The sequence below is a fragment of the Antedon bifida genome, chromosome 1 (genome assembly GCF_963402885.1).
Source record: "Antedon bifida chromosome 1, ecAntBifi1.1, whole genome shotgun sequence".
Taxonomy (NCBI): Eukaryota; Metazoa; Echinodermata; class Crinoidea; order Comatulida; family Antedonidae; genus Antedon; species Antedon bifida.
The window spans coordinates 12092546-12106492 of NC_136226.1; the positions used below are offsets into that span (position 1 = coordinate 12092546).

Genomic DNA, 13947 nt, shown 5'->3' on the forward strand with positions numbered 1-13947 from the left:
ACTAACAAATCAAAATAAAATTGTGTATTAATCTACATTTTTTCCGAACAACCTAAGAGAGAGCAATAATAATTTTGAGGTTCTATTCTATTAATGAAACATTCTAATGTATAAGGTATACAATATTCTATTGGTCATTTAATGTAGCTACTTTATGAATAAAAATGATATTAATAATTACATTTCAGCATCAAGGTCTGACATAAGTGAAGATATTTCTGGACAAGAAGCATATCGCAAGACATCGTCTAAAACCACTACAACTACTGAAGAGATACTGACTAGTGACTTTGAGAAACAAGAGCGTGTTAAACCACCAAGGTTCTTAAATGAGCTACTTGATATTGAAGTTACAGAGGGAAGTACTGCTAAGTTTGATGCTAAAGTGACTGGCTATCCCATGCCATTGATAAAGTGGTATAGCGATGGTTTAGAGATCCAAGCAGGTGGTAGATACACAATTCAATATGATGATTTTGGTCATTGCTCCCTCACTATTTATGACCTTAAGCGTGAAGACTCTGCTGACATTGAGTGTAGAGCAATTAATATTGCTGGAGAAGAGGCTTCAAGCTATGCAGACCTAATAGTAAAGCCAACACAAGTGAAAGAGAAGAAGCCAAAAAGAAAACGCAAAGAAACGAGCATTATCATTGGTCATGGAGAGAAACCCAGATTTATTAAACAAGTTGCACCATGTGAGGTACAGAAAGGCGAAAAGGTACAATTTTTGTGCCAGGTTTGTGGTAATCCTGAACCAAAAGTGATGTGGTTTAAAGATGGTAGACCAATTGTGAGTAGTTCAAATATTAGTGTGACTGAAAGCAATAATGGATATTGCTCTTTGACCATTCATCAAGTTGAAGAACTTAATGAAGGAGAATATATGTGTAAGGCAGTAAATGAGCTTGGGAAAGCTATTTGCTATGCCGATTTGACAGTAGATGTATCCGTCAAATCAGATGAATTTGAAATTACAGTGGATGATATACTAGAGTCAATGCCAGACTTAGAAGTAGAAACAAGTGAATCCACATCGTTAAGATCAGTGACCAAAGTTCTCATTCCAGTCGAGCCAAAGAAAACAATTACAACTCAAGAAAAAGTTGTTGAAGATGTAAATGTTTTAAAAGAAGAAATAGTTGTAGATCATGTTCCTCCAGCTGATACAGAACCTGAATTTTATGTTCAAGAATCAGTGTATGTGGAGGAACAATGTAAGCCAAAAATTATTGTGCCTCTACAAGATGACATAGGAGAAATTGGTAAAGACATTACCCTAGAGTGCACAGTATATGGAAAACCCAGGCCAGAAATAAAATGGCTAATGAATGGGGAACCTACACATGGAAATAGGTACATTAGCCTCCTTGAATTGGATGGTAGATGTATATTGGTTATTACCATTATTAAAGATGACCATGAAGCAATTTACGAGTGCAGAGCAACAAATTTATTAGGAACAACATCTACTAGTTGTGAAATTAGATTACTTGATGCTCAGAAAAAGGTCTTGTCAAAAGGATTTTCTGACAGATTTCAACCAGTTGAATTCCAGGTTAATGTTCCCACAGAACAGGAAATTCAGACAGTAACCAGACGACGAGTAACAGAGAGTATCTTTAAACCAGGAACAGTAATGCAACAGAAATCAGAAGCTGAGGTTGAGCCTAAACGTGTTGATTCCAGGCATGTAGAGTTAGAGTTTACATTTCAAGGTAGGCAAGATGCTAATGTTAGTGTGGAAGCTATTCCTGAAGAACCTGTCGATGTGCTTTCTGAAAAATTGTTTGAACAGAAACCTGTTGTTCATAGACAGATTAGTAAAGCTGCAGTGGAACCAGCAAAATATGACTCTAAGCAACCTGAACTTGAATTTACTTTTAATAGAGGGCAGCAAGAAATGATTGGTGAAGTTGTATTTGGTGATTCTATAAATGGAACTACAGAAACCTTTTCAAGAATTGGTCCTGATGGTGATTCCATTGAGACAATAACAAAAACAACTAAAAAGACTGTAACTGAAACAATTACCACATTACCAACAGATTCAAATATTCCTCAAAGGCAAACATCACTCATTGAACTTGAAAAGCGGCCAGAAACCTTTGAGCCACTTGAATTTACATTTGGTACTAAAGGGGCTGATAAAACTCAAATAAAGCGTGAATTGTCACCTGAGGAAGAATTATTACATTTATCGTCACTTGATTATCAGAAACAACTGATGAAGGAAATAAAACCTCTTTTCGCACCAGAACCAATAAAAATGGAATTCACTCCACCTGAAAAAGTTGAAATTATTCTTCGGCCAGAAGAAATTAAGAAGCTTTCCCCATTAACAATTACTGTTGAACCAGTAAAAAAGACAGAATTTCATGTTGCAACAGAAGAAGTAATGGAAGGAGAAATGCCAGAAGGTGACTTATCATCAGGTATAGATGAATACATTGACATTGACTTTGATAACATACTAGAAAGTATTGATACTGTTCCAGAGGAACAAATTGTTCAACAGAGCACAGAATGTTCTTTGGAGGAGATGAAATTTGAGGTACGTAAACCTGAAGTTATTGAGCCAGTACAGGAAATTGTTCTTGAAGAAGAACCTCTACCACACTTCGATTTGACTAAACCACAAATAGTTGAACGTAAGCCAGATATTGAAGAAGTGTATCCAGATTATGAAGCAGATGTCTTCTTTACACCTCCAAGAGTTGTGAGACCTTTAAATGATGTTGAGGTTAATGTTGGAGTAGATGTCCGGTTGGAATGTCAAATAATTGGTAACCCACATCCAACTATAATTTGGCTACGTGATGGAAAAAGAATAAAAAGTGACAGATTCCTTTCCTTGACTGAAAAGGATGGAACTTGTGTTCTCCTTATCAGTCCAGTTTGTGAGGACGATGATGCTGAGTTTGAATGTCATGCTGAAAACTCAGAAGGTTTTGTGTCAACATATGCAGACATAATATTAATGGAGTATGAAACAACTATCACTGATGAATTGCACAAAACGGAGGTGTTGTTTGATACAGAAGATAGATCTTTAAAACCTGTGGAATTACAAATTGAAATGAAACAACCTTCAGAAGAAGAAGGATCCAAGTTAGAAGTAGAAAAACCTAAGCCAGAAGTAGAAGGACCCAAGCCAGGAAAGGCACCAACAGTTTTGGTGCCACTGCACGATTTAGAAGTTCCACTTGCTGATGATGCAAGGCTTGAATGCCAAATTATTGGGGAACCAATTCCAACAATATCTTGGTTAAGAGATCAGGAACTTATTTCTGGTGAAAGATTTGTAACTTTACAAGAAAAAGATGGTAATTGTCTACTTTTAATTACTCCAGTTACAGAGGATGATGACACAATATTTGAATGCAAAGCAGAAAATCCTTTGGGAATTTCATCAACTTCATGTGAAGTAATTGTGACTGAGGCACATAAAACTGAAGTAAGTATGGAAGGAGAACCTCAGAGTTTTCAACCAATTGAATTAATTCTAGAAAAAGAGAGTGAATTAGTTCCAGAGTATGGTGAATATGTAGAAAGGCCAGAATTTGAAGTAACCATTGAACAAGTACCATCTAATTCAGAGAAAGGGGTCATTATCGAAACAACTGAGACAACTAAAACTGAGGTTACCACAGAGACACAACCACAGAGTTTACAACCAATTGAATTAATTTCACAGCCCGAAGTGGAAAAACCTGAATTTGAGATAAGCATTGAACAATTACTACCTACTACAGAGGAATCAGTTGTTTTGCAAACAACAGAGATGGTTAAAACGGAAGTTACCATGGAAAGAGAACCACAGAATTTACAACCAATTGAGATGATTCTGGAAAAGGAGACTGAGTTAGTTCCAGAGTTTGCTGAATATGTAGAAGCTGAAAGGCCTGAATTTGAAGTAACCATTGAACAAGTACCACCTACTTCTGAGGAAGAGGTTATTTTGAAAACTGAAACAATTAAAACTGAAGTTACCATCGAAAGAGAACCACAGAGTTTACAACCAATTGAATTAATTCTAGAAAACGAGAGCGAATTAGTTCCAGAGTATGGTGAATATGTAGACATTAAACAACCAGAATTTGAAGAAACCATTGAACAAGTACCATCTACATCAGAGGAAGGGGTTGTTATCAAAACAACTGAAACAATTAAAACTGAAGTTACCATGGAGACACAACCAATGAGTTTACAACCAATTGAATTAATTGTGGAAAGAGAAGGAGAAACTGAAACAACAATAACTGATGAAATACATAAAACAGATGTGGTGATTGATACAGTAGATAAAACTTTACAACCTGTGGAATTACAAATAGAAATGAAGCAACCTTCACCATTAGAAGAGTTCAAGCCAGAATTGGTTGAAAAACAACCTACAGTAAGGGCGCCAACAGTTTTGGTACCATTGCAAGATGTAGAAGTTCCACTTTCTGATGATGCAAGGCTTGAATGCCAAATTATTGGGGAGCCAATTCCAGCTATAACTTGGTTAAGAGACCAAGAACTGATTTCTGGTGATCGATTTGTAAGTTTACAAGAAAAGGATGGTAATTGTCTTCTTTTAATTAGTCCAGTTACAGAGGATGATGACACAATATTTGAATGCAAAGCAGAAAATTCTATGGGAATGGCATCAACCTCATGTGAAGTAATTGTGACTGTTGAAACAACTGAAGCACATAAAACTGAAATAATTCTGGAAGAAGAACCTCAAAGTTTTCAACCAATACAGTTAGTTTTGGAAGCAGATGAATTACTTTCAGAGCCCAAAGTGGAAAAACCTGAATTTGAGATAAGCATTGAGCAATTACCAACTACTACAGAGGAAAAGGTTGTTTTGGAAACAAGAGAGACAATTAACACCGAAGTAACCATTGAAACAGAGCCCCAGAGTTTTCAACCCATTGAGATGATTCTCGAAGCTGAAAAGCCAGAGTTTGAAGTAACCATTGAACAAGTACCACCTACTTCAGAGAAGGAGGTTATTTTGGAAACAACTGAAACTATTAAAACTGAAGTTACCATGGAAAGAGAACCACAGAGTTTACAACCAATTGAATTAATTCTTGAAAAAGAGAGTGAGTTAGTTCCAGAGTATGCTGAATATGTAGAAGCTGAAAGGCCAGAATTTGAAGTGACCATTGAACAAGTACCACCTACTTCAGAGAAGGAGGTTATTTTGGAAACAGCTGAAATAATTAAAACTGAAGTTACCATGGAAAGAGAACCACAGAGTTTACAACCAATTGAATTAATTCTTGAAAAAGAGAGTGAGTTAGTTCCAGAGTTTGCTGAATATGTAGAAGCTGAAAGGCCAGAATTTGAAGTAACCATTGAACAAGTGCCATCTACTTCTGAGGAAGAGGTTGTTTTGGAAAAAACTGAAATAATTAAAACTGAAGTTACCATGGAAACAGAACCTAAGAGCTTCCAACCAATTGAATTAATTCTAGAAAACGAGAGCGAATTAGTTCCAGAGTATGGTGAATATGTAGAAATTGAAAAACCAGATTTTGAAGTACCATCTACGTCAAAGGAAGAGGTTGTTATCAAATCAACTGAAACAATTAAAACTGAAGTTACCATGGAGACACAACCAATGAGTTTACAACCAATTGAATTAATTGTGGAAAGAGAAGGAGAAACTGAAACAACAATAACTGATGAAAAGCATAAAACAGATGTGGTGACTGATACAGTAGATAAAACTTTACAACCTGTGGAATTACAAATAGAAATGAAGCAACCTTCACAATTAGAAGAGTTCAAGCCAGAATTGGTTGAAAAACAACCTACAGGAAAGGCACCAACAGTTTTGCTACCATTGCAAGATATAGAAGTTCCACTTTCTGATGATGCAAGGCTTGAATGCCAAATTATTGGGGAACCAATTCCAACTATAACTTGGTTAAGAGACCAAGAACTAATTTCTGGTGATCGATTTGTAAGTTTACAAGAAAAGGATGGTAATTGTCTACTTTTAATTAGTCCAGTTACAGAGGATGATGACACATTATTTGAATGCAAAGCAGAAAATTCTATGGGAATGGCATCAACCTCATGTGAAGTAATTGTGACTGTTGAAACAACTGAAGCACATACAACTGAAATAATCCTGGAAGAAGAACCTCAAAGTTTGCAACCAATACAATCAGTTTTGGAAGCAGATGAATTACTTTCAGAGCCTAAAGTGGAAAAACCTGAATTCGAGATAAGCATTGAGCAATTACCAACTACTACAGATGTTGTTTTTGAAACAAGAGAGACAATTAAAACCGAAGTTACCATGGAAAGAGAACCACAAAGTTTACAACCAATTGAGATGATTCTGGAAAAGGAGAGTGAGTTAGTTCCAGAGTATGCTGAATATGTAGAAGCTGAAAGGCCCGAAATTGAAGTAACCATTGAACAAGTACCACCAACTTCAGAGAAAGAGGTTATTTTGGAAACAGCTGAAATAATTAAAACTGAAGTTACCATGGAAAAACAACCACAGAGTTTACAACCAATTGAATTAATTCTTGAAAAAGAGAGTGAATTAGTTCCAGAGTATGCTGAATATGTAGAAGCTGAAAGGCCAGAGTTTGAAGTAACCATTGAACAAGTACCACCTACTTCTGAGGAAGAGGTTATTTTGAAAACTGAAACAATTAAAACTGAAGTTACCATCGAAAGAGAACCACAGAGTTTACAACCAATTGAATTAATTCTGGAAAAAGAAAGTGAGTTAGTTCCAGAGTATGCTGAATATGTAGAAGATGAAAAGCCAGCGTTTGAAGTAACCATTGAACAAGTGCCATCTACTTCTGAGAAAGATGTTGTTTTGGAAAAAACTGAAATAATTAAAACTGAAGTTACCCTGGAAACAGAACCTAAGATCTTCCAACCAATTGAATTAATTCTAGAAAAAGAGAGTGAATTAGTTCCAGAGTATGGTGAGTATGTAGAAATTGAACAACCAGAATTTGAAGTACCATCTACTTCAAAGGAAGAGGTTGTTATCAAAACAACTGAAACAATTAAAACTGAAGTTACCATGGAGACACAACCAAAGGGTTTAGAACCAATTGAATTAATTGTGGAAAAAGGAAAAACTGAAACAACAATAACTGATGAAATACATAAAACAGATGTGGTGATTGATACAGAGGATCGAACTTCACAACCTGTGGAATTACAAATAGAAATTAAACAACCTTCGCAATTAGAAGAGCTCAAGCCAGAATTGGTTGAAAAACAACCTACAGGAAAGGCACCAACAGTTTTGGTACCATTGCAAGATATAGAAGTTCCACTTTCTGATGATGCAAGGCTTGAATGCCAAATTATTGGCGAGCCAATTCCAACTATAACTTGGTTAAGAGACCAAGAACTTATTTCTGGTGAACGATTTGTAAGTTTACAAGAAAAGGATGGCAATTGTCTACTTTTAATTAGTCCAGTTACAGAGGATGATGACACAATATTTGAATGCAAAGCAGAAAATTCTATGGGAATGGCATCAACCTCATGTGAAGTAATTGTTGAAACAACTGAAGTACATAAAACTGAAGTAATCATAGAAGAAGAACCTCAAAGTTTTCAACCAATACAATTAGTTTTGGAAGCAGATGAATTACTTTCAGAGCCCAAAGTGGAAAAACCTGAATTTGAGATAAGCATTAAGCAATTACCACCTACTACAGATGCTGTTTTGGAAACAAGAGAGGCAATTGAAACTGAAGTAACCATTGAAACAGAGCCCCAGCATCTTCAACCCATTGAGATGATTCTGGAAAAGGATAGTGAGTTAGTTCCAGAGTATGCTGAATATGTAGAAGCTGAAAGGCCTGAATTTGAAGTAACCATTGAACAAGTACCACCTACTTCAGAAAAAGAGGTTATTTTGGAAACAGCTGAAATAATTAAAACTGAAGTTACCATGGAAAAACAACCACAGAGTTTACAACCAATTGAATTAATTCTTGAAAAAGAGAGTGAATTAGTTCCAGAGTATGCTGAATATGTAGAAGCTGACAAGCCAGAGTTTGAAGTAACCATTGAACAAGTACCACCTACTCCAGAGAAAGAGGTTATTTTGAAAACTGAAACAATTAAAACTGAAGTTACCATCGAAAGAGAACCACAGAGTTTACAACCAATTGAATTAATTCTGGAAAAAGATAGTGAATTAGTTCCGGAGCATGGTGAATATGTAGAAGCTGAAAAGCCAGAGTTTGAAGTAACAATTGAACAGCTACCACCTACTTCTGAGGAAGAGGTTATTTTGAAAACTGAAACAATTAAAACTGAAGTTACCATCGAAAGAGAACCACAGAGTTTACAACCAATTGAATTAATTCTGGAAAAAGAGAGTGAGTTAGTTCCAGAATATGTTCCATCTACTTCTGAACAAGATGTAGTTTTGGAAACAACTGAGACAATTAAAACGGAAGTTGCAATTGAAAGAGAACCACAGAGTTTAGAAAAGGAAAGTAAATTGGTACCGGAGTATGGAGATTATGTGGAAGTTAAACAAATCCCAACTGCTTTAGATGAAGAAGTTGCTCATGAAGTAGAAATAGCATTTGAAAAACCAACTCTATTTATCAAAGTAAAGTTATATGACATTGAGGCAGAACCTGGTGATGATGCACGATTAGAATGTCAAATAGTAGGAAAACCTACACCAAGTCTAACTTGGAAGAAAGACGGTAAACCATTGGACAAATCTAATTATATATCTTTGTATGAAAAGGATGGTACATGTGTTTTAATCATAACACCATTCTATGAAAAAGATCAAGGAATGTACCAATGTGTTGGAGTAAATCCTGCTGGTAATGTTGTTACTTCAGCATTGGTGAAATGTAAATTGATGAAAGGTAAGATAGTAGAAATTTGATGTTTATGTGCTTTGATGATTTATTTTTATTTATATTTCAAAAAAGTTTTTTTCCCCAATTAATTTTTTTAATGCTAACATTTGTTTTGTAAATGAATTGCTTTTTGCAGTACTTCTAAAAAAAACTGTACATCATTGTATTATAACTTTTATTTGATGTGTATATTTGACGTGATTATTGCAGTGTAACTTTAATATTGCTTTCTGTTCTAAGGAATTAAGGATGAAGCTAAAAGCAAACAACTAGATACAAATATAATCCTTGAGTTAACTAAAGATACAGAGGTAAAAGTTATTAATGATGATTTTGGTTTGGTTCAAGAGGTAACAAAACGTACAACAACAACTACCACCACCACCAAAGAAGTAACTGATGTTTTAGAAGCACCTAAACAAGATTTAGGTCTACCACGTGAAAATATGCTACAAAAATTCATGGATTCATTGCCATTGGAACCTGAAGAAATTGATGAGGATGTAAATTCAGAACAAATGAAGCCAATAAAAGATGAACCAAAAGAGCACTTTAAAATAATGGAAGTTGTTGATACTGAATTGGTTACAGATGGGATTATAGATACAACTATAGAAACTGCAACTCCAGATAAAGACATAGAAACCGAAAAACCTGAAATAACTGATATTAAACATTTTTCAATAACAATGAAACCTGCTAAAAATGAAGAACTTGAACTGGGGCCTGAACAAGTTCTTGAAGGAGAAATGCCAGTAGTAGATTTTTCTTTTGAACCTGGGGAACATATTTCAATTGATTTTGGTAAAATATTGCCTTTACAGGAATCTGCAGTGGTAGAAGAGCAAAGTTATCCTGATTTTGTTGGGGAATTTTCTCCAAGTGATATGAAGTTTCACATTAGCAAACCAGAACCTATTGAAAACATAGAACATCTTCCATCAGAAATAGCAGTATCTTCTGAGGTACAACAAGATATTTTTGAGCACCCTATAATCATGAAACCACTGAAAGATGATGTACATGTTGGAAGTGATGATGCAGACTCTAAACCTCAGCTATTAGAGGCTATCAAAGATTTGTCCTCCTTGGTTACCAAAATCCAGCCCAACAAAAAATCAGAAATTCAGTTACAGCCTGAACAAATACTTCAAGGGGAAATGCCAGAAGTAGATTTTTCAGTAGCCCCAGTTGAATACCCTCCCATTGATTTTGATAAATTTATGCCTTCAAAAGAAGTTGCAGTTGACGAACCACTAAAATGTGTCGGAAAAATAGAGAATTTTTCTCCTGTTGATATGAAATTTGATATCTCAAAACCAGAAATCATTGAAAATGTCAAAGAAATTATAGATGATTTTACAGTTACAGAAGTAACAGAACCTGTTAAATTTCCACAAGTAACTGAGTCAACAGTAATGCCATCTGATCAAAATGCTCTGGAACAATCCCTCCAAACACCAGTTGAAATGGTTTCTAAAGAATGTCCTAAATCTCACCCAATGAAAACTAAAGAAACACTCCAACCAGAAATGTCTCTAGTTGAAGCTCAGACAAAACCTGAGATTTTAAAGGGTTTAAATGATGTTGAAACATACATTGGCGATATTGTTACTCTGCAATGTCAAATTCAAAGTTCTCCAGAGACAGATATACAATGGTACAGAAATGGAAGTTTATTATCGAAAGATGATACAAGGTACGAAAAATCATTTAAGGATGGTACTGCTGTGCTACGAATTAGTCCTGTAGAAGAAGAAGATGACACAGAATTTGGATGTACAGCTACTAATATTGCTGGAAATGTATCTACATATTGTGAAGTCATAATTGAAGGTCAGTATTTTGTTTTAATTTACAATTATTATGTGTAGATAAATTGTTTTAAGTGTATTTATTGAATTTACTGATTTGTTTTACCTGTGATCTTTGCTACATACATACAATAACCCAGATATATTTATTGTTAAAATTAAAATTCAAAATAAAGTAAAGTATACTATTTAAATAAACATAAACTACTTTTCTCAATTATTCACATATTTTAAAATATAATCAGCCTTTTAATAACACAGTTGATAGCTAAATTAAAGATAAAATTTACTTAATGATATCTGTAAAATTTTCTCAGTTCTTCGAAGCAAGAAAGTATTCTCTGCTTCAGAACGAAAGCAGAAAGCGTTGTCATTGCCAACATGTGAACAACTAGAGCTACAACAACCTTCCACAGCAAAGACAGGTGGCATGCATCTAGACATTATAGATTCAATTCAATTTCCTTCTATTCAGAATGACAAACCAGAAACTTGTGTTTCGGTGCCATGCTTTGTCAAACAGTTAGCTCCTGTTTTTTGTTCCTCTGGTAAAAGTGTGAATCTAATGGCCCATGTTGTTGGTAATCCAAATCCCACCATTCAGTGGTTTAAGAATGGTAGGCCGGTTACTGGTGAAAGATTTCATGTTAGCCACCATGGACAAGGGTTAATTGAACTGAAGATAAACAAAATATGTGTTGGGGATAATGGAACATATGAATGTAAAGCAGTCAATAGCCATGGTGTAGCAATTGCGACAACAAAGCTTAATGTTGAAGATTTGAATGTTCATTCCACAACTGTCTTGAAGCATTACACTACTGAAGAAATTTTAAAATCTAAAAATGAAACATGCAAAGAAGAAATGTTTGATATAATGGAAAAATATTTTGAACCTATCACATTTCTGAAAACGCTTCCACTTAAAGTTGAAGCTGAAATTGGTGGTACTGTCCGGGCTGAATGTAGAGTTATAGGCTATCCCAAACCAACAATTGAATGGCTTGCAGATGATAAATTAGTTTCAGGTGATAGATTTGTCGGTATTCATAGGAATGATCAAGCTGTTTTGGTTATAACACCTGTAAAGCTAAGTGATCAAGGAATAATTCAGTGCAGAGCTTCACATCCAATGGGCAATGCATCGAGTTTTGCAACTTTAAAGGTTTTTGAAAAGTCCCAACATAAACCATCGCTGATAAGAAAATCTGAAAAACTACAACTTGCAACATGTTCTTCACTACCAATTGAACTACCAAAAATAGTTGTAGACAGTTTTGATGATGAACATGATGATGGACTAACTGAAAATAATGAACAACTTGCTACCAAAGATACCAATGAAGCTGTTAATGTTTCCTCTCAACCTGAACTTAACACATATTTAGAGAACCAAAGCAACACATTTCCAGATATTAATGCATCTTCACAACAAATCTTTGTTGAATTAGCTGAAAATCAAACATGTATATCTGAAAAAGATTCTACATTTGACAATGTTGTAATTAAAGATGAGTCTATGTTAGAAGAATATTTTTCAAGTGGATCTAATGGCCAACCTTATGTTTGTCCTAAATCACTAGTCACAAATATGGATTTCCAAGAAAATAACATAAAACAGTTGGAATTTTGTAAAGAACTTGATAACTGTAGAAGTAAAGTGGGAGGTACTGCTTGTTTTGAATGTCAGGTAATTGCCAGTCCATCAAGTTCTGTAAAGTGGTTTAAAGATGGTAATTTGTTAACAATCAATGATAGATATATCATGATCAATGAGTCCGATGGATATTGCTTTTTGGTTATTTACCCTATTGTTGAAACTGATGAAGGAACATACGAGTGTCGCACTGTTGAAAATGATTGTAAAGTTTCTACTTTTGGTAGCCTAATTATTGACAATGACAGTTTGCTCTTGAAGAATTCCAATGTATGCCCAACAAGCAACTTGTGTAAAGTGGATAATTCTGAAATGGCTACTACCGAGGCAGATGGTAAAAGCTGTAGCAACATAAAAACATTGTCGCTAGAAGAAGAGCTTAAAGGTTGGAGTACAGTTTGATTTTAAGAACACCAGAATGAAGTTTATCCTTCACACCAAGATTAATTGGAATGAACCTTACTTCTATCAGTTGTAAAATATCACAATGAGTTTCACTTGCACTATTTTGTATACATTAGTACACAGTAAATGCAAACAATTCATATCTCATATTCACAAACTAAATTAATTTACCCTTTCACGCATACAAATACCGCACATTCATAGATATTAGCTGTCATTTTTTTTAAAGACAAATTCCCTTTTTATGCACTGTGCTACAAAATTACTTATTTTTTGTCAAACATAAGATTTTTTGTTTAGGTTCTGGCACTTGTAGCAATATTTGACTGTATACTTTCCATATACAAAATTATATTGTATATTTTTTTCACTTTTTTTTTTACTTCACTGAGATCTGAAAAATATATATTATATCTATTTAATTATATGTACATTACTATTACTATATTTATTTTTACAGAACAAAGTGGTACCCAACAACGTGTTGTGACATCTCTGGATGACACTGAAAAGCTATCCGAGGAGAAACCAACAGAAATAGTACCTGTAAAAGAAGATGTGCATGATGACAAGGACCATCAAATAAGTCCTGTATTTATTCAGGAACTACAGATGGTTCAAGCACATAAAGGTTCAGAAGTGAGATTTGAATGCCAAGTAACCGGAAATCCACAACCATCAGTCAAGTGGTTCAAAGATGGACAACCATTGCGTGGTGATGGATACTTCATCCTTAATAATAATGATGGAACATCTATGCTCCTTATACTAAGTGCGACTGAGGAAGATGAGAAGGTTTTTGAGTGTAGAGCTACCAACATACATGGAGAGGCACACACCTCTGCTACACTGAACCTGCTGGGTATAACATTTGAATACCTGTACTTTATTGCAAATGCAATGCTTCGAAAGTTTAGAAAACCTTGCCGGTTTGCATCATTTGAATCTTGCATGTATTAACAAAAAATTGTGTGAATAAATAGATCGTTGCATGTTTGTTTTTAATAGTGATTATTTAATTTTTTTCCTTTTGTAGTTATCGATACTATACAGATCATCAAATTAATGTAGAATAAAACTTAGACTAGCAAGTTTTTATCTTGAAATCTCTTTAGTTGTAGATTGTTTCAGATTGATTAAAGTTCCACCTATTTTTATTGTTTCTAATTGCTCTCTTTCTATTTAACTTTCA

The 13947-nt window shown here is 34.6% G+C and overlaps 1 protein-coding gene across 2 annotated transcripts in view; it reads left to right on the top strand.

Annotated features, from left to right (window-relative positions):
- The window catches only part of LOC144842284 (uncharacterized), a 109727-nt gene that overhangs the window by 77629 nt on the left and 18151 nt on the right, over positions 1 to 13947 (top strand). For both annotated transcript variants that reach the window (XM_078698726.1, XM_078698718.1), the window contains exons 89-92: positions 189 to 8885; positions 9120 to 10715; positions 11011 to 12735; positions 13216 to 13617. In XM_078698726.1, the coding sequence (XP_078554852.1) occupies positions 189 to 8885; positions 9120 to 10715; positions 11011 to 12735; positions 13216 to 13617 (12420 nt within the window). The remainder of the gene's footprint in view (positions 1 to 188; positions 8886 to 9119; positions 10716 to 11010; positions 12736 to 13215; positions 13618 to 13947) is intronic.